The sequence below is a fragment of the Trichosurus vulpecula genome, chromosome 3 (genome assembly GCF_011100635.1).
Source record: "Trichosurus vulpecula isolate mTriVul1 chromosome 3, mTriVul1.pri, whole genome shotgun sequence".
In the NCBI taxonomy this organism is placed as follows: domain Eukaryota; kingdom Metazoa; phylum Chordata; class Mammalia; order Diprotodontia; family Phalangeridae; genus Trichosurus; species Trichosurus vulpecula.
This window is the reverse complement of record NC_050575.1, coordinates 318672522-318699464: the sequence shown is the minus strand read 5'-3', so window position 1 is coordinate 318699464 and position 26943 is coordinate 318672522. Positions and strand designations below refer to the sequence as shown.

Here is a 26943-nt window from a genome sequence, read left to right as displayed (position 1 = left end):
ATGGAAAGACTTAGGCACAACGCCGGCCAGCCTGCTAGAAGGCCAAAAGCAGGGGGTGGAGTATCCAGTGACGTAAGGGAACTGTTGGGTCTTCGACGCACGCCTGCGCTTTGCCCCATTCCATGTGCGAGAACCGGAAACATCTGGAGTAGCAGTTCCCTGTTGTGTAGCATGGAAGCCGCGATGGAAACCGCGATGGAAACCGCGATGGAAACGCAAAGCGCGGCGGAGGACGCGGACGGCTTCACCAAGATTTCTCGCACAACTGGCAAACGGGGCAAAAAGCGGCGGGCGGAAGAGCGGCAGCCGGAGGGCCACGACAGCGGTGTCCAGATGGATATGGAGGGACCCCGGCCCCACAAGACGCCCGTTTTTCCTCCATTGTCCGGGGATGCACTCTCGGTACTGTCCGACCGGGATAGGACAGGGCAGGGCGGGGCGTAGGCCAGTACCCTGGGCGGAAGGGGTTCGGGGAGAAAGGACGGGCTGGTGAGCCGAGGCAGCTTGCTTCCTTTTTCCGTTCCAGGTACTTTGAAAACGTTAGTGTGAGAGAGGATCCACAGGTTTCTCCAGGTTGCCCACGGTGGGGCTCATGACATAAAGCATGAGAACGTCAATGGAAGAGACGCTTGAAGTGCGAGTGCCCCTGGCTTTCAAAAATCCTTCCGACCCCCCAAACTCTAACACCATTTGCGAATTTATTCGGTGGGATGCGAATGTTTCAGGGATCCTCTGCATGAATTTTGCACGAAGGAAATTAATAGTAGGGATTAAAGGAGAGATTGCCTCTATATTAAGAGACAGGGACATGGCCTACTATTTCTTTAGCTGTCGGTAGAGAAGTTATATATCTGAATAACAACTGAGACGAGAGAAGTCTAAGAGTTTCATGGCAATTTCTTTAGCTGTCTGTAGGGAAGTTGCATACCTACGCAACAACTTCTGAGATGAAAGAAGTATCAGGTGAGTTTTAAAAATCACCTGTAGCGTAGAATTTATTGTAAGTTGTTTTATTTTTTGTGAGAGTGACCTGAGTTATTTTCAGTCAATTATAATACAGTTAGATAGATTTGCAGGGGATTGAATGAGAGGGAAAGAGGCAGCACTGTGTATTAACTGACTGCCGCCCTTCAGAGCTGCTGGACAGAGATGTGGGTGGGGTGGGGGGGAGGGGAAGTTCATTCTGGGTCAGGGGGAGGCCGGAGGCAACACTGCATAGTAGATAGAGCTGATCGCCATAATCTGGAAAACTTGGGTTCAAGTCCCTGCTTTGAATGTGTGGCACTGGGCATGTCACTTAACCTTTTAGTGATCTAGGTCACTCTAGGGCTGTAAGTTGCAGAGAAAGAGCTGACCTGCATTGATAGAGGGTGGTAGCTCATTGACCCTTCTCCCTGATTTCACTTCGTATTATTTTTATCTGCTATGCTGTAATCTCTCTTCTGTAGATTGTAAACTGCTGGAGGGTAGGGACTGTGTCATTTAAAAATGTATTTCTCCACCACCTAGTTTCTAGTGCCTTGCACGTACATAGTGGTCCTCAGATGACAATGTATTTTTGGATCCCAGGCACAAGCCTGTCTAGTGGTAGAAGCTGCAAGAACTTTGGTAGTTGAAATCTTCAAGAACCCGATATAACCTCCATGACCCCTGGAGTCAGGAATAGACTTTAGTGGTCTTATTTATTTACTACATTAAAATGTAACATTTAGTTTTTATTCCATAAAATAGATAAGGGGATCGTCCTCTTATTTCTTAATTGTGCATCTTTGTTATAGGGTGGCAAAAATGAAATGAGGAAAATTCCAGTGCCTGCCAACAGATACACCCCATTAAAAGAGAACTGGATGAAAATATTTACACCTGTTGTAGAACACCTGGGACTTCAGATACGATTTAACTTAAAGTCAAGGAATGTAGAAATCAGGGTAAGAAAAACACCTAATTTTCCCATGTTTTTTATCCTATTTGTATTCATCTTCTATTTCTCCATTTACTATGGTTCTTTGAAGATTGTGATATTCTCTAATCCAGAAAGCCTTATGGATACCCATAGGAGGTATTTTAAAGATGAAATTTGGAAGACCTTATCTGTTTTTTGTAGGAGTTCTCTTCATCCTGTTTAAAATATGTCGTGTTTCTTGTTTGTTTTTGTTGTTGGTGGTGGTGGTGGTGCTCTTGAGCCTTTGGATTGCTTTAGAGTTGCACAGTGAATTATTGTTTTCTACATCTTTCCAATGAAACATCTTTCCATTTAGCAGCAATTTCGTTTGCTATTTGTGGTTTTATCAAAGCACACCTGCACAACCTGCAGACTGCACACACCAAAGGATTTCCTCCACATACAAAGGATGTTTTCCTCTACATTTTTCCTGGGTGACCTGAAGTCCTTTGGCATGCTGCAAGCAGCCCACAGGCCCCAAATTGTCCAGGCCTGTATTAAAGCAACAGTTTCAGTGTTATTGTGGTGCAGTTCTTTCAGTGGTGTCTAGTTAAATGGTCTAAAAACTGTGGTTATTAGGACCCCCTGTATTCCTTCCCCCTCAGTCCCCTCCCTATGGATGTCCTACAGGGCTCTGTCTGGACCCTTTGAAGGGATCTACAGAAAATTAAGGCCTGTTTTTGTTGCTTTTCATTATGTCCAAAGAGTTCATCACCTAGTGGTCAACTTATTCATGATCATGATCAACCTTTCCATACTTAACCAGTTTGGTCCTTTCATAACATTTGCCAATCAAAGCTTTCTTCACCTTGGTCAGAGGTTATGCTGGCATAGCCTTCAAGAGCCAAGTATCACCTCCACTGCAGCACTTCTGACTTTCAGATAGATTTTTAAATATACTTTAAAATATATTGTATAAACATAGTTTTATGCTTACATAAAATATACTTTTAAATATATGAAATGAAACAATTTTTTTCCTTTCCATTTTCACTGCTAGGTTCACCCCCCCCTCGCCCCTTATGATTGTTTTAGTAGCTTCCTGACTGGTTTTCTTATCTCAGGTTCCTCTGGTCTCTCTTAAACATTGCCACCAGATTGATCCTACTAGAATTACACTGCTTTTATTGTGGTCATTCAGAGACGGTGTGGGAATTGGAAAAACAGCATATAAGTCATAGTTGAAAAGAATGGGGATGTTTATCCTGTCTTTTGTGGCTAAACTCCTTAGAAGGTCATCTACAATAAATGCTTCCACTTCCTTTCCTCTCACTTTTTAACTCTGTCTTCTGTTTTTATTTATTCTGTCTTCTGACTTACTAAACCTCAAATACCCTCTCCAAAGTTACTGACATCTCTTAGTTATCAAGGATACTGGCTTTTTCTCATTCCTTGTCCTTCTTGACCTCTCTACAGCCGCTGACATTGTCGATTACCTCTTCTCACTGCTGCTTCTCAGTCTGTCTTCACTGGATCTTCATCCAGGTCATGCCTGATAACTGTGGGTCTAGGTATTCTCCTCTCCCGCTATACTATTTCATGATGTGAAGGGCTGTTATGATAGTGATTTCATCAGCTTCTATGGATCTAATTGACTTACTGCTTATGATCTATTTATCTAGCCTTAACCTCTGCTGACTTCCAGGTTTGAAATTGCAACTGCCTTTCAGACTGTCAAACTGGGTGTCCAGTTATTTGCATGTTATCTCCCTCATTGGGAGCTCTTTGAGAGCAGGTGTTGTCTTTTACCTTTCTTTTCATTCCCAGGGCTTAGAAGAGTGCCTGGCACCATAGTGGGTACTTAATAAATGTTTATTGACTGACTCACTGAAAAGAAAAGATGGGGTGGAATTATGTAACATAATAGCCTTTCACATATTTGAAGATATTTATCTGGAAGAGAGACTAGAAATAGCTTGTAACTACAGAAGCCAGGAGGAAGACCAGTGGGTTTCAGAAGTTAAAGCATCAGATTCAGCACTTTCTAAGGGAGAACTTGTTCCATGGGTAGAGATGTTCAAAACTGCAGTGTCCTGCCTTGTTGATATACTAAACTCCTGAGCAAAAGCTGAATGATGACCTCAGGGATATGGTGTGTGTTAGGACATTTCATTCAATATTCTCTAAGATTCTTTTGATGATTTAACTTGGAAACCTTTGCTGAGTTGTCTTTATAGTCAGTGGAGAGTCAAAACTCACTCTGCTTTTTAAGACTTTTGGTAATCAGTTTTCTAACCTTAAAACACTTGATGTCCACTCATGTAGTTTGGTATACTTATTATTTTTCTGACGTTTTCCCTGACCATTGCCTCCTCCTTATTTGTACCCATGTTGTAATCTTCCTCTGAAGAAATACCTCCTTACTGCAGGATCCAAATTCATTCATCTTTCAGCATACATTTCAGATCTGTTCTACCTTCATGAAGCTGGTCATTTCATATTCCATTGACTAAATTCCTTTTATTTAATGCTGTTCCATAATTGTGTTTTTTTTTCCAACTTCTCTCCCTGTGTCTTATAATTTGTATTTTATATGCTTTGTGTATACATAGTAGGTATTTTTTTAGAAGTCAAATCTACCCAGGTTGAACAAATATTTCTCTTTTAGTGAATCTGAAAATGATTGTGATGTGAGCCTTGAAATCACTTTTTATAGTGGAGTTTTCATTTAGTCACGTAAATATTGCTTCCTCTCCATACTTGTGATTTGATTTAGAGGGTAGGGAAGAAGGGAAGACAGGGTTAACTTGCTTTGTTTGCATAAGGGATGCTCATCTAAAACAGTTTGAGCAGCTCCTACTTCCCAGAATCCTTCTGGGTTATGCTGTGCTTTCCAGGCCATTCTTTTTACTACATCCACTAGAGTAATTTTTTGTGTGAGATCCTGGCTTCCTATGTGTGCTAAGCCCCAGGATTTGGCTGTAGCTCTGCTGCTTTGGCCCATGAGTTGTAAGAGCTCTTTTGAATTGCTCCAACTTTATTCACAGAAAGCATAAGCCTTCTGCTTCCGTTTCTGTTTATCTCAAGTGCCCAGTGGTTCTGCCACATTAAGTAGTACATACCTTAGTGTATCACTTCTCACCTTGACTTTCAGTTGCTTCATATCATGGTATGGCTTAAATAATCCTGTTGTGATCAAATAGCAAGACCAATATTAATTATGGTTCATTGATTTGAGTGAAAATAAGAGAACTATGGGGCCTGGAAGGGGTGGGGGGATAGGGGCAGAAGCAGTACTTGAATTGCAGATTGGTTACCTGGGGCCACTGCTTGATGTACCAGGGCTGTGGGGAAGACCTGAATTGAGGGACATTCAGCTGGCAGGGTTTTTTAAAGGAGTCAGATGGTAGGGGGAAGGCTGGTATATTTTCGATTGACCCAGCCCGTGTTTGAATGCTAGGGGGAGTCTGTTGAGAGTCAGCAGATTGAGTGCAACAAAAACACTGTTTTAGACTGGAAAATGTGGTACACCTAGAGCACTCGGCCCCTTTTCCAAATGTCCTTCTTGATGCATTAGGGTGTTCATAGGTATCTGTGAAGGTATGGTCATGGGTTGTGCTGTTTCAAAGCCCCATAACTTTATGTACCAGATGAAGCTGTGGTCCGTTTCAGCTTAGTGCTACCTATTTGAATTAATACCAGCTAATTTACTCCCAGTTTCCTGTCCCCAGAGAAGGTTCCTCAGCATGTGTGATGATTAAATATGCTTCTATACTTAAAAAATATATAAAACTCTAGTATTAGAATGGGGCATTTTTATGGTTGAAGCAAACTTTACTTTGCCAAAAGAAAGAAGTGTCTGCTTTTAAAAATACACGCTCTCTGTTTGACATTTAAAGTCCCTTTCAGTCTGACTCTATTCCTACTTTTCCAAGATGATTATGCATTACTATATAATCTGTGCTCCAAAGAAACTCTCCTATTTACAGTGCTTTATGTATAACATTCCATATCTCACCTCCATGCCTTTTCACAACCCATCTCTTCTACCTGGAATGCTCTTCCTGTTTACCCTGATTCTTGGAATCCCTACCTCCCTTCAAGGCTCAGCTATGTCTTTTAAGAAGCCTTTTTTGGGGCAGCTAGGTGGCGAAGTGAGTAGAGCACCAGCCCTGGAGTCAGGAGGACCTGAGTTCAGATGCGGCCTCAGACACTTGACACACTTACTAGCTGTGTGACCTTGGGCAAGTCACTTAACCCCAATTGCCCTGCTTAAAAAAAATTTTTTTAAAAAGAAGCCTTTTTTGCAGTTGTTAGTGCTACCTTTGTGCACACCATCATTCCCCTCCCCGACTGGCACTCCATGCCCCACTTTTTATTTATATTTTATATATCCTCATTGGAAGGACAGAGAATTGATCTTGGAGCTGCGAAAACCTGCCTTCAAGTCCTGCTTTGGACAGACAGTGGCTGTGTGGATCTAAGGCAAGTCGCCCTACCTCTCAGTGTTCTAGGCAACTTAATATCTATGACTGCTGACCAGCATTAGTAGAAGGGAGTTTACTCACATGGGAGCTCCCTATACCAATGAAAGTACAGGTCTATTCCCTAACCCTGTTTACCCTCTCTTAAGGGCAGGGACCATCTCACTTTTGTCTTTGTATCCCCAGTGCCTGGGAGATTGTATGCTTAGCGATTGTTGGTTAAAGTCTACTGGAGACGGCTGGGCAAGCTTGAAGTATTTGGAAGTGACAGTTCGTAGATTGTGGAGCCTGAGGAAGTCTGTGTATATGGAGTCGATAGTAATTCAGAGACTTGCTTACTTTTTCTTCTACTTAGGTTCTAAACAAAATTATGTAAACACTTGATTCTTCAACCCAGTGTTTTGTGTTTTCTTACAGACTTGTAAAGAAACCAAGGATGCAAGTGCTCTGACAAAAGCTGTTGATTTTGTGAAAGCTTTTATTCTTGGATTTCAGGTGGAGGTGAGTGATCTCATTGCATCTAAAGTGGTGGTATAACTGAACCTGAAGTTTTCATGGTTTTGGCATCTCTTGAAAATTGAGTTTCTAGTTTGTTTAACTTTAGCTGTGGGTTTGGAGTTTCATATAATTTTTTTTAGCACTTGGAGAAATAACTAATTGACACTTTTTTCACTTTGAGATCTGTATTTTATTTCTTTACTTCTCTTCCCCATTTCCCAGCATTTTAATATAAAATTAACTTTTAATTTTTCCTCCTTTTAAATTGTTAGGATGCACTTGCTCTCATTAGGTTAGATGACCTCTTCCTGGAGTCTTTTGAAGTTACAGATGGTAAGTGCTCTTTTTCTGCTGTATTTATAAACTTTTGAAAGTTAAGTTTGGTTTCCTTGTATGCTAAACTGCTCAAATGTATTATCTTCCTTTTTTGACTTGTGTTTTAACAGTGACATAACAATTAGAAATAACACTGCAGTAGAGAAAGAGTTTGTTCTTACATGCATTTGTTCTTTTTGCTTATATTGTTCCCCAAATCTAGAACGTCACCTTTTCCTTCACCTAAATCTCTTGCTATTAAAATTGTACTCATACATTTTTTTAAAGTCCAACTCAAGTGCTCAACTCCTTTGGCCCATGAGTTCTAACAGATCTTTTGAGTTGCACTAGTCATACCATTAAGGAAGTATGAGCTATCTGCTGGCATTTCTTATTCAAGGGGAAGTCATTGCCTCTTCCTTTGAGGAGTGTTATCTCTTGTCTGTGCAATTCTTACATAGATAATCAGTTTCATGTATAATTATTTGTGTATCTATCTTCCTGTGTTTTTAGGAGGTGTTTGATTCTTAGAGGCAGGCACTATATTTTCTGTTTATCTCTCCTAACATTTAGCACAGTGCATGTACCTAAGTGCTAGATGAATAAAAAGTGAAATGTAATTAGATGTTGCTTAAGCTTGGGATTTGTTGAATCTCTCCCTGACAAGCTTTTTTTTCTTTTCTTTTTTTTTTAATTTAGTAAAGCCTTTGAAAGGAGACCACCTTTCAAGGGCAATAGGAAGAATTGCTGGGAAAGGAGGGAAAACTAAATTTACCATAGAAAATGTGACACGGACACGGATAGTTTTGGCTGATTTGTAAGTATAAAACCTCAGAAGAGAAAATTGTATATAAGTATGTAAGAGAAAATAAATATGTAACTTATACTTTTCTAGTTCAAAAGGAAAAGTTGCTTTAAAAATTTTTGTTTTAAATATGTCGAGGTGTTCATGAAATAGTAATATTAGAGCCGGGTGTGAGATTCTTTCATTAGCCATGAGGGGACTGTATAGAACCATGATTCCTTCTTGTCTTGTTAAAAGTCAAGATTTTGAATAGTATCCACAGAAGAATTTGTCCAGTAGGTGCTTTAAACATAAAACATGATGTTTTGCTTGAGAAAAACCTTTGAAAAATATCTAGAAAATAGCCACCTGTATTTTCAAAGAAGACAAAAGGGCTTTAAAGTGCTAAGAATGAAGCTCAGATTAACCCTAATTCAGGTGAAAGCTGATCTGCCTAGATCAGCATTGTAGTGACAGGCAGATGGCACAGAGGTTAGTATATGGTGTAATAAAACCACAGAGTTGATGGGATGATTGTGAGGAGAGTGTTTACTAGAAAATCCAGAAACTTGGGACACTGGGGGGAAGGCCTTAGAGAGGTGGAATTTCCAGAATCTGTTTTGTTCCCAAGAGGATAAAAGTGTTTTGTTCTGGGTACGGGAAAAGGGGAGGGGAGGAATAGACAAAACCTTAGAGATTTTTAGAAAATAATTGGTGCATTAAAAAATATCTTATTTAAAAATCACTTTGTTAGTTTAAGAACATTCAAGAATCTTATATACTTTGGTTACCTTATAAAATACATACTTTAGTTACCTTATAAAATTATATTTTGGTATTTAACATTTTATTGAGTAGTTTTCCTAATTAATAAATTTTCTGATTTGCTTTGCTTTTAAATGTGTTGGTTAAAATGAGTCTAGAAGCAGCTGAATTTAAAGGGATCAGTCAGTCTTGGGAGGATTCCTAGAACATAATTCCTGGCACAGATTAGGTACATAAAGTTTGTTGATAAATTTTTCTAGTTTAAGTAAAGAGACTTGGAAGAACAATGGCTTATATTTGTATAGCACTTTATAGATTAGAAAGCTTTTTCCGATGTATTATCTTTTTTAATTCTCAAATTAATTCTGCACAAGTTTTGTTTTCTGAGTTCTTTTTAGCTGCTACACATAGAGTAGCCATCAGTAGGTGACAGAATGTTAATAACAGTGGTTTGATTTGCAAGAAGTGGTATAAAGGACATTAAAAATACACACTAACTAGTTATCAACAAAGAAATAATCATAGGGCCAGATCTAGACCTGGAAGGGACCTTCAATGCTATCTGGTCCAACCCACTTATATTTTAAAATTTAGGAAAATGAGACCAAGGGAGTAAATCACTCAAGGCTATATGTGCTATAAAAAATAAAGAGTAAATAATTATTTAAGTTATTTACTTAAATTATAACCATCTAGGTGGCTCAGTGGATAGAACTCCAGGCCTGGAGTTAGGAGAACCTGAGTTCAAATCCAGCCCCAGACATTTACAGGCTGAGTGACCTTGGGCAAATCACTTAACCCTTGTTGCCTTAGCTTTTTCATCTGAAAATGAGGATAATAATGTCTTTCAGGTTTGTTGTGATAACATATTTTAGTAGGCACTATGTAATGTTAAATGGTATTACAACACTAATTATTATTATTATTAATCAGTAAACAAAATATCAGTGTCTTGTGTTCCCCTCTGAAATTTCTCCACTTTTGAATGTTTATAAATAGTTGGCATTGTGTATGTAATTCTGGTTTTCAGGAGCTCATTCCGTATTTGTTTAAGTTATAAAAGACTTTGAAGGTAGATTATGCCACCAAAAAAGTAGAAGTGTTGGTCCTATGTTGAGAATAGATTGACATTTCTGTTAGCATATTTTTAATTTGTATCCATTAGTTAAATAGCAAGAGGAAAGTTTCAGGTGAGGTTACTAAAGTTGAAGAATCCTCTATGGTGGTTTTACAAGAGAAAAAAATGAACAGAATTGGGTGCTGTGAGGTTGTGGTGTGTCAATGATAGGTACCCACATCAGTGAAATCAGAGATCCTTTCCCCAGGGTCAACTAGACATAGAAAGCACCCATTTTCAGAAAAGGAGTTGAGGGGCCCCTCCCCCCCCCCCCACCTGCACACCCTATCATTGAATACAATTTTTGACATGTGGAATTATTTTTTTGAAGCCAGGGATTTGCTTTTTATCTCTCTATCCCTCACAGTACTTCATCCAATGTCATACGTATTGTAGATGGCAATTAAGTATTTCTTGGAACATCATCACTTTGTTCATATGCAGAAGGTTTGCTTTGAGACAGACTTTTATGTGGTTTTTTTTTTTATCTGATGCAAACATGTACAAAGATACAATAGTTTCATGCACACAAAAGAGGAGTGATCTGAAACAAGAAGAGTCATGTACTGTGTTGTGCAAAGAAGGGTTCTGGCCGAATATTCAGTTGCATTCCTGGACCAAAATACCAGCAGATCTTCTAAATTTAGTCACATTTAAAAGTTACTTTAAAATTCTCACTGTGGCGCTGGTTTTATAATCAGTGCTAGCATTGTTTATATGTCTTCCTATGAATTTTGGATCCAGGAGGTTTGCTGCAGCACGATCTACTGATTCTTAGTAAAATCTTTCTATTTTTATGTACTTGTAAATGAAGGTACTTAGATTCTGAACACTTCATTGAGTCTTAGATTGAGCTGGAAGAAACCTCAGAGGTTATCTAGTCCAGTGACTTCACCCTACAGAGGAGGAAACTGGGGCTCAGGTGAGAGAACTCCCAAAGTGTCACAAGTGGTAAGCAGAAAGGCCAGGGTCTAAAGCCAGGTCCTCCTTCCACCCAGTGCTCTTTAGAGCTGATTTTTAGATCACTTGTAAGGAATTAACTGGAAAAAGAGCATGAATTGATTCTCTAACATGATAGGGAAGAAATCATCTTAAGGACCTTCCCTTTGAGCTCAGATGGTATGGGTGCTTGTGAGCTCCTTAACTGGTCACCATGTCTTGTAGGTCTTTCTTTTTTCGTAGTGAGAATGGTGGTGGTAAGGGCTAAGCATTAGTTCCCAGGTAGAACAAGGGTCTTAATGACTGGAGACCTCTAATTTATTTTATCATCAAACATTACATATCTTCCCTGGGACAAAAAGCAGGTTTGAAGTGTACACCATGGCAGAAGCTTGTACAGATGTGACTGCCCTTCAGGGGCCAGGGAGTAGAGCTGTCAGCACTTGACCTCCTAACCCTGGAACCTTTCCCAGGACCTTCTGACATGGGTGAAGGCATTACTTTTTGGTAGTATTTTCTTCAGTGGTCTTTTGGACCTCCTTTTCCATCTGGCTAATTCTGCCTTTCAAGGCATTCTTCTCCTCATTGGCTTTTTGGAGCTTTTTTGCCATTTGAGTTAGTCTATTTTTTAAGGTGTTATTTTCTTCAGTAATTTTTTGGGTCTCCTTTAGCAAGTCATTGACTTGTTTTTCATGGTTTTCTTGCCTCACTCTCATTTCTCTTCCCAATTTTTCCTCTACTTCTCTTGCTTGCTTTTCCAAATCCTTTTTGAGGTGTTCCATGGCCTGAGACCAGTTCATGTTTTTCTTGGAGGCTTTTGATGTAGGCTCTTTGACTTTGTTGACTTCTTCTGGCTTTATGTTTTGGTCTTCTTTGTCACCAAAGAAAGATTCCAAAGTCTGAGTCTGAGTCTGCATCCTTTTTCGCTGCCTGGCCATGTTCCCAGCCAACTACTTGACCCCTGAGTTTTTCATTGGGGTATGACTGCTTGTAGAGTAGAGAGTACTTTGTCCCAAGCTTGAGGGGCTGTGCTGTTGTTTTCAAAGCTATTTCTACATAGCAAGCTGTGCCACACCAGCACTCCCCCTCCCCCAAGAACCACCAAACCAGACTGGACTCAGATCTAAGCAGGCTCTGCACTCCTGCTCTGATCTGCCACTTAATTCATACCACCAGGTGAGCCTGGGGCCAGAAGCAACTGCAGCTGTAGTTCTGTAGCTGCATCACCTCTGCTGCCCCTGGGGCGGTGGCCGAACCTCGAACTCCTTCCACTCACGCAGCTTTTCCCACTAACCTTCTCTGTTGTCTTTGATGTTTGTGGGTTGAGAAGTCTGAGAACTGCCGCAGCTCATTGATTCAGGGCGCTAGGGCCTGCTTGGCCCAGCTCCTGGTCTGGTTGGCCTGCGTGGCCCATGCTGGGCTCAGCTCTGCTCTGCTCCCAGCTCCTTGCAGGATAGACCTTACCCAGAGACCATCCAGGCTGTCCTGGGCTAGAGCCCTGCTTCCCTCTGCTGTTTTGTGGGTTCTGCAGTTCTTTGTTGTCTTTGGTGTTTGTGGGTTGAGAAGTCTGGCAACTGCCACAGCTCACTGATTCAGGGTGCTAGGGCCCGCTCGGCCCGGCTCCTGGTCTGGTTAGTCCGCACGGCCCACGCTGGGCTCTGCTCTGCTCAGCTCCGCTCCCAGCTGTGTGCGTGATAGACCTCACCCAGCAACCATCCAGGCTGTCCTGGGCTGGAGCCCTGCTTCCCTCTGCTATTTTGTGGGTTCTGCAGTTCTAGAATTGGTTCAGAGCCATTTTTTATAGGTTTTTGGAGGGACTTGGCGGGAACTCACGCTAGTCCCTGCTTTCCAGCTGCCATCTTGGCTCTGCCCCCCTTTAAATCCTGTTCTTGATCACACTTTGACAAATACCAATTCCAGGTTATTCCTAACATCTGCCTCCCCTCCAGTTCACGTGGTGCTGAACACAGCTGGAGGATGTCACCACTCTGCCACTGTGGTCCACTATAAATTTGTCAGTTGGGCCCTGACTGATACATGGCAATCCTTTTGTTCTTGATCGATCAACTCTGTTGCATTTCTTGAAAGAGCTAACCTGAGTCTTTTTGCATCTCCATAAGAGCTCCTATACCCCTTCTTGTCCTACTTGAGGACCTCACCTACTTTGAGAAAATAGAGACCAACTGTCATAAGCTTCATCACATCCTACCAATTACCTCAAAAACTCCTTGAGGCTTATCTGTCCCTGTCGTCTACTCCTTTATTCCAGTCTCTGGAAGTGACAATGCCTTTTTCCTTCACAAGGCTAAATAACTCCTCTGCTTAATCTCATCTCTTCAGTCTCCTCTGTGAGCTTACCCTGTTCAATTCTCATCTTCAGTCTCTTTTGACCTTCTGGAACCTTCTCTACTTCCTACAGATATGGCCAGGTTGCCCTCAACTTTACATTTTTTTTTTTTTAAATTTTTTTTTTTTATTTATTTATTTTTGGTTTACCACACACGGTTCTACATAGTTTTGAGTTCCAGTTTTTCTCCACTCCCTCCCCCCTCCCTCCCCAAGACGGCATGAAGTCTCATATAACTGTCATGTATAACTTCGCATTGAATTAATTTATGCTCTACTCAAGTCGTGGAGAAGAATTTAGACCAATGGAATGAATCATGAGAAAGAAGAAACAGAACCAAAAAAAACCAAAAAAACAAAAAAACAAACCCCAAAAACAAAAACAAAAGAGAAGCAGAGAAGGCGAGCATGTAGTGTGCCTCAGTCTGTATTCAAACTTCGCAGTTCTTTCTCTGAATGAAGATAGCATTCTCCATCGTGAGTCCCCTGGAGTTGTCCTTGCCCCTTTAGGTTGCTGAGAGAAGTGCAGTATGTCAGGGTTGGTCCTCACGGAATCCACATATCTGTGGCTGTGCACAACGTTCTCCTGGCTCTGCTCCGCTCACTCAGCATTATGTCGTGTAGGTTTTTCCAGGTTGTTATGAAGTCTGCATCATCCCCATTTCTTATGGCACAATAGTATTCCATCACCTTCATATACCACAGCTTGTTCAGCCATTCCCCAATTGATGGGCATCCCTTTGCTTTCCAATTCTTGGCTACCACAAAGAGAGCTGCTATAAATATTCTTGTACATATGGGTCCTTTTCCCGCTTGCGTGATTTCTTTGGGATACAACCCTAGAAGTGGTATTACTGGGTCAAAGGGTATGAACATTTCTATAGCCCTTTGGGCATAGTTCCACACCGCCCTCCAAAATGGCTGGATCAGCTCGCAACTCCACCAGCAATGCAACAATGTTCCAATTTCCCCACATCCTTTCCAGCATTTATCATTCTCCTGATTTGTTATTTTAGCCAATCTGACAGGAGAGATGTGGTATCTAAGAGTTGTTTTGATTTGCATTTCTCTAATCAGCAGCGATCCAGAGCATTTTTTCATATGCCTGTAGATAGCTTTAATTTCTTCCTCTGAAAACTGCCTGTTCATATCCTTTGACCATTTCTCAATTGGGGAATGGCTTGTATTCCTATATATTTGGCTTAGCTCCCTGTATATTTTAGAAATGAGGCCTTTATCAGAGATACTAGTTGCAAAGATTTTCTCCCAATTTTCTGCTTCCCTCCTAATTCTTGTTGCATTGGCTTTTTTTGAACAAAAACATTTCAATTTGACATAATCAAAATTATCCATTTTGCATTTTGTAATGCTCTCTATCTCTTGTTGGGTCATGAATTCTTTACTTTTCCACAAATCTGATAAGTAAACTATTCCTTGCTTTCCCAAATTACTTAGAGTATCAACTTTTACTCCTAAATCATGAACCCATTTTGACTTTATTTTGGTATATGGTGTAAGATATTGGTCTATGCCCAGTTTTTGCCCTACCATTTTCCAATTTTCCCAACAGTTTTTGTGAAATAGTGAATTATTAGCCCAGAAACTGGCTTCTTTGGGTTTATCAAAGAGTAGATTGCTAAACTTGTTGATTTCATCTACTTGTGTACCTATCCTATTCCACTGATCCACACCCCTGTTTCTTAACCAGTACCAGGCAGTTTTGATGACTGCTGCTGTGTAGTACAGTTTAATATCTGGTGTGGCTAAACCACCATCCCTAGCATGTCTTTTCATTAATATCCTAGATACTCTAGACCTCTTGTTTTTCCAAATGAATTTTGTTATTATTTTGTCCAGCTCAGTAAAAAAATTTTTTGGTAGTTCGATTGGTATGGCACTGAATAGATAGATTAATTTAGGTAGAATTGTCATTTTTATTATATTAGCTCGGCCTAACCATGAGCAACTGATATTTCTCCATTTATTTAGATCTGATTTTATTCGCGTGAAAAGTGTTTCATAGTTATGTTCATATAGGCCCTGGGTTTGTCTTGGCAAATAGACTCCCAAATATTTTATAGTGTCTTCAGTAACTTTGAATGGAATTTCTCTTTCTATCTCTTGCTGTTGGGCTTTGTCAGTAATGTATAGGAATGCTGAGGATTTATGTGGGTTTATTTTATATCCTGCAACTTTGCTAAAGTTGTTTATTATTTCAAGTAGTTTTTTACTTGATTCTCTAGGATTCTCTAGATAAATCATCATATCATCTGCAAAAAGTGATAATTTAGTTTCTTCTTTTCCTATTCTAATTCCTTCAATTTCTTTTTCTTCTCTTATTGCTACAGCTAATGTTTCTAGAACCAAATTGAATAATAGGGGTGATAATGGACATCCTTGTTTCACCCCTGATCTTATTGGGAATGCATCTAGTTTATCCCCATTACAAATAATGCTTGTTGATGGTTTTAGGTAGATGCTATTTATAATTTTGAGGAAGGTTCCCCTTATTCCTATGCTTTCTAGTGTTTTTAATAGGAATGGGTGTTGTACTTTGTCAAAGGCTTTTTCTGCGTCTATTGAGATGATCATATGGTTTCTGCTAGTTTTGTTGTTGATATGGTCAATTATGCTAATAGTTTTCCTAATATTGAACCAGCCTTGCATTCCTGGAATAAATCCTACCTGGTCATGGTGTATTATTCTCGTAATGAGTTGCTGCAATCTTTTTGCTAATATTTTATTTAAAATTTTTGCATCAATATTCATTAGAGAAATTGGTCTATAATTTTCTTTCTCTGTTTTAACTCTACCTGGTTTAGGTATTAGTACCATATTTGTGTCATAAAAAGAATTTGGTAGGACTCCTTCTTCACCTATTTTCCCAAATAGCCTGCAAAGTATTGGAATTAGTTGTTCTTTAAATGTTTGATAGAATTCACATGTGAAACCATCTGGCCCTGGAGATTTTTTCCTAGGGAGTTCGTTGATGGCCTGCTCAATTTCTTTTTCTGATATGGGGTCATTAAGAAATTTCACTTCCTTCTCTGTTAGTCTGGGCAGTTTATGTTTTTGTAGATATTCATCCATATCTCTAAGGTTGTCAAATTTATGGGCATACAGTTGGGCAAAATAATTCCTAATTATTGTTTTGATTTCCTCTTCATTAGAGGTGACCTCACCCTTTTCATTTTTGATACTGGTAATTTGATTTTCTTCTTTCTTTTTTTTAATCAAATTGGCCAAAGGTTTGTCAATTTTATTGGTTTTTTCATAAAACCAGCTCTTTGTTTTATTTATTAATTCAATAGTTTTCTTGGTTTCAATTTTATTAATCTCTCCTTTGATTTTCAGTATTTCTAATTTGGTATTTAATTGGGGGTTTTCAATTTGCTCTTTTTCTAGCTTTTTCAGCTGTCTGCCCAGATCATTGATCTCCTCTTTCCCTATTTTATTCATGTAGGCATTTAGAGATATAAAACTTCCCCTAAGAACTGCTTTTGCTGCATCCCATAAGTTTTGGTATGTTGTTTCATTATTGTCATTCTCTTGAATGAAATTATTAATTGTTTCTCTGATTTGATCTTTGGCCCACTCACTCTTTAGAATTAAATTATTTAGTTTCCAATTAGTTTTTAGCTTATTTTTCCATGGTACTTTATTAAAAATGATTCTTATTGCATCATGATCTGAAAAGGATGCATTGACTACTTCTGCTTTTCTGCACTGCATTGTGAGGTTTTTATGCCCTAGTACATGGTCAATTTTTGAGTATGTGCCATGTACTTTTGAGAAGAAAGTATATTCCTTTTTATCCCCGTTCAGTTTTCTCCAGAGGTCTATCATATGTGCCTTTTCTAAAATTCTGTTTACCTCCTTAACTTTTTTCTTATTTATTTTGAGGTTAGATTTATCAAGTTCAGAAAGGGGGAGGTTGAGGTCTCCCAATATTATAGTTTTGCTGTCTATTTCTTCCTGTAACTCCCTTAACCTCTCCTCTAAGAATTTGTATGCCTTACCACTTGGTGCATATATGTTAAGCAATGATATTGCTTCATTGTTTATGGTGCCTTTTAGCAGGATATAATGTCCTTCCTTATCTCTTTTAATTAGATCTATCTTTACTTTTGCTTTGTCTGAGATTAGGATTGCTACACCTGCTTTTTTTACTTTAGCTGAGGCACAATATATTTTACTCCAGCCTTTTACCTTAACCCTATGTGTAACCCCCTGTTTCAGATGCGTTTCTTGTAAACAGCATATTGTAGGATTATGGTTTTTAATCCATTCCGCTATCTGCTTCTGTTTTGTGAGAATGTTCATCCCCTGCACGTTCAGGGTTATGATTTCTATCTGTGTCTTTTTCTCCATCCTAATTCCCCCTGTTTATGCTTTTATTTCTCCCTTTCCCCTTCTCCTCCCCAACAAAGTTTTGCTTTTGACCGCCGCTTTCCTCAGTTAACCCTCCCTCTTTATTCCCCTCCCTTATCTTACCGTTACCCACTTGCTACTTCTCCTCTTCCTTCTGCCCTCCCCCCTCCCTTTTTCCCCCCTTTCCCTCCCACTTCCCGTAGGACAAGTTAGATTTCTAAACTTATCAGAGTATGTTATTCCCTTCTTGAACTAGATCAGATGACAGTAAAGCTCAAATACTGCTCTTCTCCCTCCCTTCTTTCCCTCTACTATAATATGTTTTTTTGCCACTTCCTTTGGTGTAATTTACCCTTTTCTACAACCTCCTTACCACTTCCCTCATAGCCCTCCCTTTATATCTCTTATTTATATTTTATATCTTTACATCAGTTAATTTATACAGGCATTCACAACCTATGTATATCCCTTTCATTTGTCACAATAGTTGTACCATTCACAAGAATGACTTATATATGTATATGTATATATATATATATATATATATATATATATATATATATATATATATATATATATATATATACAAAACATACATAAGATGATATAATCCCATATAAAGATGTAAACAACCTAACCTTATTGGTTAATGAAGTTTGTGGGGTTTTTCCCCCTGGTTACCTTTTTATGTCTCTCTTGAGGTTTGTATTTGGAGATCAAATTTTCCATTGAGTTCTGGCCTTTTCATCAGGAAGGTCTGGAATTCCCCTATTTCATTGAATGTCCATCGCCTTGCCTGGAAAATTATGCTTAGTTTTGCTGGGTAGTTGATCCTTGGTTGTAGTCCCAGCTCCTTTGCCCTTCGGAATATCATATTCCAATTTCTCCTGTCTTTTAATGTGGAAGCTGAGAGATCCTGCGTGATCCTGACTGTAGTTCCACGATATTTGAATTGCTTCTTTTTCGCTGCTTGCAGTATTTTCTCCTTGAGTTTATAGCTCTGAAATTTGGCTATAATATTTCTTGGTGTTTTCAGTTTGGGATCTCTTTCAGGGGGTGATCGGTGAATTCTTTCAATGACTATTTTGCCCTCTGGTTCTAGGACCTCTGGGCAGTTGTCTTTGATAATTTCTTCAAAGATACTGTCAAGGCTCCTTTTTTCATCGTGGATTTCCGGTAGACCAATAACTCTCAAATTGTCTCTCCTGGATCTATTTTCCAGGTCAGTAGTTTTTCCAATCAGATATTTCACATTTTTTTCTATTTTTTCATTCTTTACGTTTTGTTTTATTACTTCTTGATGCCTCATAGATTCATTAGCTTCTACTTGCTCAAGTCTAATTTTAAATGAGTTAGTGTTTACATTTTGCTTTTGAGCCTCCATTTTCAATTGGTTGATTTCACCTCTCAGGGTGTCCTTTTCTCTCTCTAGATTCTGAATCTCCATAGCCATTTCGCCAATCTTATTCTTTAGGGACTTTTCCATTTTTTCCATGTTTTCTTTTACCTCCCTAATTTGGTTTTTAAAATCCTCTTTTAGCTCTTCCAGCAGTGCTTTTTGGGCTGGAGACCAGATCATATTAGCTTTTGAGGTATCTGATGTATCTACCGTGTCATTACTATCTTCTTCTATGTCGATATTTTGATCCTGCCTGTCTCCATAAAAAGAATCTATTGTCCTCGGTTTTTTTGTGTTCTTCTTCATGTTGGTTTGCCTTTTGCTGGCTTTACAACGAATTTCTATCTGTGGATCTCAGGGCTTTCTGTCCCAGCTTTCTTATTCTGGGTGTTGTGAGCCTAGAATTATAACCTTCAGTTTCCTGAGGTGTGGGGGAGGGGTCTGGCTCCCTGGCGTCTCACTCCCTGTGGGTGCTCTCCAGCACTTGCTTTTCAGCAATGGTCTCAGCTGTTTGTTGTTAGCTGATGACTGGCGCTTCCCCTGGGGGAGCAAGGTTACGTCTGGGCTCCTGGCTTGGCCCCCTGCCGACTCTTCCCCTCTGGGACTAATGAGCTTCTAGTATTTGTCCTGTGAAGCCCCGCTACTCTCTCCTCTGTTTCAGTTCTCTTTTTTTTTTTTTCCCGAGGAATTCTCTGGGTGAGGGGGGGGAGGGGTTAGAGCCGCTTACCTAGCCATTGAGTCTTCCGGAAGTTCAAGAGGCCGAGTTCCTGGGTTTTGCAAGCGTTGGGACTGGGTGTTTTCGCGGCTGGTGGCGTTGCGCTGCCTCTAGTTGCTCCCAGAGACTGCCGTCCTGTGTTGGGAGGCCTGGGGATCTCTGCCGGTTTCGGGCGCCCAGCTTTCTCCCAGCCCGTCTCCCACGTCCAACTTTACATTTTTACTTGACTTGCCATCCCTTCAAACTCTCATCCTGTGTCTCTTCTCCCGTTCACAGCCATCCTTCTAGAAAGTGTCACTTGTACTCGCTGCTTCCGCTGCTTTTCCTTCTTGCTTTTTTCACAACCTAGCGCAGTCTGGCTTTCTCAGACTCCTCTGCACCAAGGTTGTAGTGAACTTTTACTTGATGAATTTGTTTACTCTTGCTATAGCCTAAATTTAGGAATGGCTTTTTCTCAATTATTTTTGGCCACTGGTTCCATCGGGTTGATCAGGCAAGAAGCATTTATTACTTTCTATGAGTATAACTCTTATGTCCTAAACCTGTTGGATAAGCAGAGGAGGAATATAAGCCTTGTTTCTAGTCATTGCAGAAAATTAGTTAATGTTGCTGTCATTCTGCATGTTACCTCAATCTTTTGAGGCCTAGGTCCTAACTTAGAAGTCACTCCGATTTTTCACCTTTTTGTTTTTTTTCCTCTGTAAAATGAGGTGGTTGGATTAGATGAGCTCTGTAGATTGTTCTAACTCAAAATCTATGATCCTTTGATTTGAGAAACCCACATGCATAAAAAAGCACTTTGATTCTACTTTTTACTCCATGGTCCTGGCAGGACCCCTAGAAACAGAAATGCTTCTTATTCTTGCATTTAAGAGTTGTGTAAATTGTCCCTAGTTAATAGAATTTTAAGGATCTATTTACCAAAAAAATCTTTTGCATTGTTTTTATAATTCATCATGGGGGCATAAAACCAAGTAGCAACATATGAACATCTTCTTCAGTTCTTGAAGAAGTATCAATACATTTTGTTTTGACATAATGCCAAAACATCACCCATTCTGAAGTACATTCCTCTAGAAAGTTTAAGTGTTGACAGAAAGGAAGAATGCATCTTTTAACTTTTACAGTACATAGCACTAACACCAACCTTTCTATTTATCATAGTCTTGTTCCATGAGAATACTGTTTATATTGTATTCATGGTATGATCACAGTACAAAAAAAGTCATCTTCATGCTAAAAAAATATAATCACTCCCCATATGAACAAAGTGCAAGGGCTTTTAAAATGAACAAAGTCATAACCCTGTCAAGTTGTACAAATAACTGTATTATAGGTGAGGAAAGTGAAGTGATTTGTTGATGGTTTTACAGCTAGCAAGTGCCAGATTACAGATTTAAGTTTTTTTTTCCCCCTGACTTTATTGGGAAATCTCTTTCCATCATGCTATGCTAGCAATCTCTCTTTTTTTTTTTTTTGATTTGCTAGAGTTTCAGAGGGACAGGCAACAAAAGTCTTTTCAAGTATTGTGCCTCTCTTTTTGAGGCCAGTCGGGGAAGGTGGAGAGGTAAAAGGTCTTAATATGTGTTACACCAAGATGAACACCCTTGCTGTGGCCTGTTGAATCATTTTGGTTTTTTTGGAATCCCTGTTTGTTATGAGGAACAGAAGCATTGGATGAATTGTTGATTGTCCAAAGGTTACAACATGCAATTATAACTACAGTCTTGTGTATGATGTATATTATGATTCTTTAGAAAATATCACTTGGATAATTTTATAGTTTAGGTTTTGCTTTTCATTAAGTGATTATTTTTTAAAATGGAATTTGTATTACAAACATGTTTCCTTATTTTGTCTTTCAGGAAAGTTCATATCCTTGGCTCTTTCCAAAATATTAAAATGGCAAGGACAGCTATCTGCAACCTCATCCTTGGTAAATGGAATTAATAGCATTATTTTGTTCTTTGGAAACATAGTAATGTGATACTAGCGAATCTCTAATATCATTCTACAGTGAGAAAAATACTTATTAGAAGCAGGAAGTAAAAGTTAGGTGAAGTTTTTGGTGATGGTGTAAAAGAATTTCGCTTTTACCTATTATGGGGGGAACCAAGGGATTTTTCATCTTTTTTCTTCTTTTCTTGAGGTTTAACTACTGGCTTTCAGAAATACAGCTCATATCTCTTTGGGTACATAAATGTTAGTAATTTGTTCTTTAAAAAAGTAAAATGACGAGTCTGCTGTAATTTACCTGCTTGCCTCCATTTTAACTCATACAGAAATCATGATTTACTAACTTACATAGCACATTACAGAGTGGTGTATATATGCTGTCTTTGGAACCTCACTACAGCTGGCTGCTACAGGGGTATCCCCATTTTACAAATGAGGAAACTGAAGTTCACAATGACTTGTGAAAGATAATTCTAGTGCTGTTTTCTCTACATCATCTTTCTTTCCTTGGTCATTAGAAGTGTCAGTTATTCTTTGTAACTAAATAATATACTCACAGATTTGTCTTAAAATAACTTTTAAAATTTTCTTTATTTCTGGCACATGATGAAACTTTTGTCTCCTTCAGTTATCTTTTGCTAATGGTAAAAGGGTTTAAAAATACTGTTCTATTAAGGGATTCCTTGAAATTTACTATAGGGCTGAGCATATGCTGTATTTTTGTATAAAGCTGAAATCTGTAATAAGTTTTTTTTTTTTCAATATTGCTTTATTCCTTTCCGTGATTATATTTTTAGGAAAGTAGCTTATGTTGGGACTAATTTGGTACTACTTAGAATTGAGGACAGGTCTCCTGTCAACATTTAGATTAATGGAAATTTGTAGCTCCAGTCCTTACATAGCTTTTCAAGTGAATTTTGTATATGAAGTTTTATTTTTTTTTTTCCTTCTGTAGGAAGTCCTCCATCCAAGGTCTATGGTAACATTCGAGCCGTGGCTAGCAGAGCAGCAGATCGATTTTAATTTCAAAATAAAGGATTTACACTCTGAAGGTGCAGGGAGGACTGCATGAAGAGGTAGCAACAGTATCAAGCAGAGCAGTTATTTGTTTTAAGCCAGAATACCCTTTTCTGTTCTTATTCAGAAAAAAAAAAAAGAAAAACCATTTTTCTAATTATTCTAATCATAGACTTAATTTTTTTATATTTAAATAATATGAAAGCTGTTTATCTTTTTTAGGCATAATGTACCTATTTATCTACTTGATGCTAAAGTAGATCCACAGTTGGGTGTGCAGGCACAGGGCCTGCAGAAAAGTTCTGAGTTCAAATGTGGCCTTAACACATTTATTAGCTGTGTGACCTTGGGTGAGTCACTTAACCGGTCTGCTTGTTTCCTTAACTGGAAAACAGGGATTATAATAGAACCTACCTACCTCACAGGGTTGTTGTGAGGATCAAATGAGATGTTTGTAAAATGAATTTCCTGGAACATAGTATGTGCTGTTTTTAATAAATGCATATTACTTCTACTCCTCTCCTCTTTAATTTTGAAGGAAATTGACCTTGCTAGAGAAGAGTTCTGATGAGAGTTCCTTACTTGGGTTGTATAGGAAAGTTTCTGGACCTAAATGATACTTCCTTAATGCCAAGAAAGATAGCTTACAGGTGATGATGACTACTTGTTTATTGACTGTTTCACTACCTTGTGCTGTGACCCAAAAGAAATTAATCAGAATACCTGTCCTTTTTGTAAAATGAAGAAAAATCTATCCACCAAAATCGTTGAGGAAAATGTTTTAGGCACTTTTCAGATGTGTTTATTACCAATGCCAGATATTTTAATTAAGCAATAAAAATTAAACACATAAGATTGCACCTCTTACTACATCAGCTTTTTCAGGATACACTGAGGCACTAAAAAGCTGTATTGAAATTCAATTTCTAAATAAACATTGAAACAAACATACTATTTTTGTTCATTTTTGTTTCAATTTAATAAGCAAAGGAATCTTGGAAATGATGTAGTCTAAATGCCTCTTTCTACAAGAGGCCCAGAGAGTACTAAAATGACTTGCTGGAGGTCACAGATCTTTGTTGTTATAGTTGGAACTGGAGCTCAAGTTTTGTTTCCACTACACTTACCTAAATTTAAGATTTAATTTGAGCTTGGAAGAACATTGTGTCAAGTTCTGTCATGTTTGCTTGATACAAGATAATGAAGGATTTCAGAAATTCACATAACTTTTTCTTAATACCCTGCATTGTGTTGTCTAAGGAGAATCTATGATGATAAAAATTATAGAGATAAATGCTTAACAAATTAAAAAGCTGTGAGCTTGGAGGGCCAGAATCTCTAAAGGAAGGGATTGGACTTCTAGAGTTCCTTCCAAGTCCTCTTCAGAAATGACCATGCCTACCTTGTCCTGTTTAAAACCAGTAAACCCTAGTATGGTGAGGAAGGGGGACAGGGAAAAGGCCCTCATTTATGCATAACTGAAGTTGAGTATAAGTTCAGTATATCTAAGGATAGCTTATCTAGCTACCTTAGGATTCATGTTTAGGTATAGGACTTGTACACCATTGGTTATTATTAAAAACCTCATGGTTATAGGAATTTTCAGAATTTCTATACTTCAAAGAGATGAATGGCATTTTCCCCCTTCAATGACAAAGAACTAGACATTTAATATTACCTTAGACGCTCAGTGACAAGTATCATTTCTATGTCTTTTCACCCTCCCAGTAAAATACATCAAGTCCTTTTAACATGACTTCTTGTTACTGTAGATGACTGTCAAGAGATATAGTAGGAAATACTATTTTCCTTTAATCAAAATGCTAGAATTTAATATCTGCTCCTTAGCTGTGGATTGTTCAACAAAGATCATTCTGAACACATGGTAGCAAGTTTCAAATATTTTATTTTTTTATTCATATAGTATGAAGGTTCCTAAAGATCCCACACAACATGATGTAGCATGCAGAAGAAAAACTAACATTCAACATAAACCATTACCCCCAACACAAACTAAAAAACAAAACAAAAAACCCCCCAATAATAGTTTGCACTATTTTCTATAACGCCAGCCAAGATATGCACAAGCAAGAGAAATAGAAAGCATTTGCTAAAATATCTGTAACAAATACTTATGTACAAAAAATTCACAAAAGACTAGTTCCCCCTTGAAGCAGAGCACATGGCAGTTGACACTGGAACAGATCAAACCACTGGCTGGGATTATAAGCCACGTACTGATCCAGAGGAAGAAAGTTACATGTAGTGGAGATTTTCAGTTTGAACATTAACATTTACCAAAGTTTGGCAACATTATCTTTTTAAATTATGCAAATTATGTAAACAAGAGGTACATTTCAAATCGATCTACATGCAAAACTCCATGTCATGCAAGGACACCAAGCACCTGGGTTTCTCTCTCACAGACAGAGCCCATGATGTGCAGCACTCAGTTGAAGGAACAGCTATGGCAGAGAGGTGCTCAATTGAAGAAGGTTCATACAACCTTACTTTTCTATCGCTGATTATAAAACCAGTTAAATAGAAAAACTAGGAAAGACTGTACTGCCCTAAAAGTTTAATAACATTTTTTTCCAGCCAATAGTACCATTGCAGAAAGGGAAGGGTAGTTGGTAGAACATGATTCACTACTTTTATGTCACACAAATATAGCAAGTTAGCATTACAGATCATGATTTGGGCAAATCTAGAAATAAATGTCAAACTCTCTCTAGACCTGTTAAAGAGATATAGTACAAATTTGGATAATGGAAGGTTTCTTCTTTCTGTGGCATAGGTTAACGAGATTTTCCTCTTGTATGAAATATACGTGTATAAATACATGTGTACATAATACATATACACATGCATTAAATATTAGTTAATTAGACCACCTACAATAGGTTACATTACCTGCATTCTTCTAGTGCAGAAGGGAAACATGATTCCAACATTAAGTTTAACGACAAACATTTCATCTCACTACACAATGTATCAAAAAGTGAGAAACTGGATAATTGCATGATATTCTCAGATCCTCATCTTTAAGCAATGCATTGAGACAAATCTAGCTGTCATGTATAAAATAACCCATTACAGCTGATAATTTACATTGCTTAGGGATATTTTAATAAATGCAACTGTTTCCACAGTTACTAAGTAACAGAATGAAGTGGCTGCAAGCATTGCACAGTTACTATATGAACACAAGGACTAGTTCTTGGCATTAGCATTGAAATTACATTTTTTTCATTCATCAGAAGTGTAGTAAAAGCTGCTTAGCAAAGAGACACAGTCCCTGGTAATATATTAACAGGTATAAATAAACTTATAGACTCCTGTGTTACAAAAAAGTAATTAAGGTAAATAGCAGGAAGTTAACAATGCTTTATCAATCTGTCAAGAGACATCTGAATATCACAGGAAAAGGAAAATAGATGACCTAACACCCAGTTTAAATTTTACAGACTTCTACTATATATATAAAACTGTGTGAAATAAAAGTAAGCATATATCCATATTTCGAACTGTTTATGTTCTGCTTGGCACTTTTGTATTCTAGTTTTGCTTCTGAATCAAGTATATTAAATTAAAGCCAACCTACTACATATAGAAAGCTACATATATCTATATATAAATATTTACATATGTATATATAGATATTTCCTTGTTATAAAAGATGAGGAAAAATAAATTAAAAAGCCAACCCTTCCCTTTCTCCACCACACTGATATGCTCTTTTCCATCTTGCTGTCCTTCAGACTTTAAAGTGCTACACGCAGTTATTGAGAGAATAAGAGTTCAATAACACTTAGTTGGCTTCATGAGGCTCATGTTGGAAAATGTGGCTTCACAGAGAAAAATACTTCCATTTAAATACACAGATAGCATTGCTGGACGTCTTGAGCAGATCTTCAGAGATGGAGAAGAAAGCAAAAGTGTTGGGCGGTGCTCTAAAGAGTCACACATCTACCACCATCTTTTTGTGGATATCTAGGCCTCCTACGACCTGAAACAGACAGGAACAAATGAAGCTTAACACAAGCTGAGAAATCTCTCTTTATTAATGCAATAGCCTTGCCAAAGTTACAATATAAACAAACAAGCAGCTGCCTCAAATCTATTACTTTCAGAAGCTGGAACTTCTCACAAAGTTGTCTCAAGTTACAATTTCTCATGGGTTCTCTCTCTTCCTCCCCAAGTCAACAGATGATTAATTTTTAATCCGGATAAAAACGACATTGAATTATATTTGAAAAGCTAACTTCACAGGCCTTTTCTTTGTGCTCTGGGAACTTAATATCGGATGGTAAACTCAGTTTTAAAAGTTGTTCTGCAAATCCAATACAGCTTCC

At 38.4% G+C, this 26943-nt stretch overlaps 2 protein-coding genes across 2 annotated transcripts in view; one reads left to right on the top strand and one right to left on the bottom strand.

Annotated features, from left to right (window-relative positions):
• Window positions 1-123: 123 nt before the first annotated feature.
• Window positions 124-23539, top strand: PNO1 (partner of NOB1 homolog). Its single transcript, XM_036748061.1, has 7 exons — window positions 124-402; window positions 1779-1928; window positions 6784-6867; window positions 7137-7197; window positions 7879-7996; window positions 21481-21551; window positions 22527-23539. Exons 1-7 carry the CDS (start codon window positions 172-174, stop codon window positions 22592-22594), a joined length of 783 nt encoding a protein of 260 aa, XP_036603956.1. The 5' UTR covers window positions 124-171; the 3' UTR covers window positions 22595-23539.
• A 937-nt stretch (window positions 23540-24476) lies between these two features.
• The window catches only part of PPP3R1 (protein phosphatase 3 regulatory subunit B, alpha), an 88595-nt gene continuing 86128 nt past the window's right edge, over window positions 24477-26943 (bottom strand). The window contains exon 6 of the mRNA XM_036751373.1: window positions 24477-26597. Within this exon, the coding sequence (XP_036607268.1) occupies window positions 26550-26597 (48 nt within the window). The 3' untranslated portion in view covers window positions 24477-26549. The remainder of the gene's footprint in view (window positions 26598-26943) is intronic.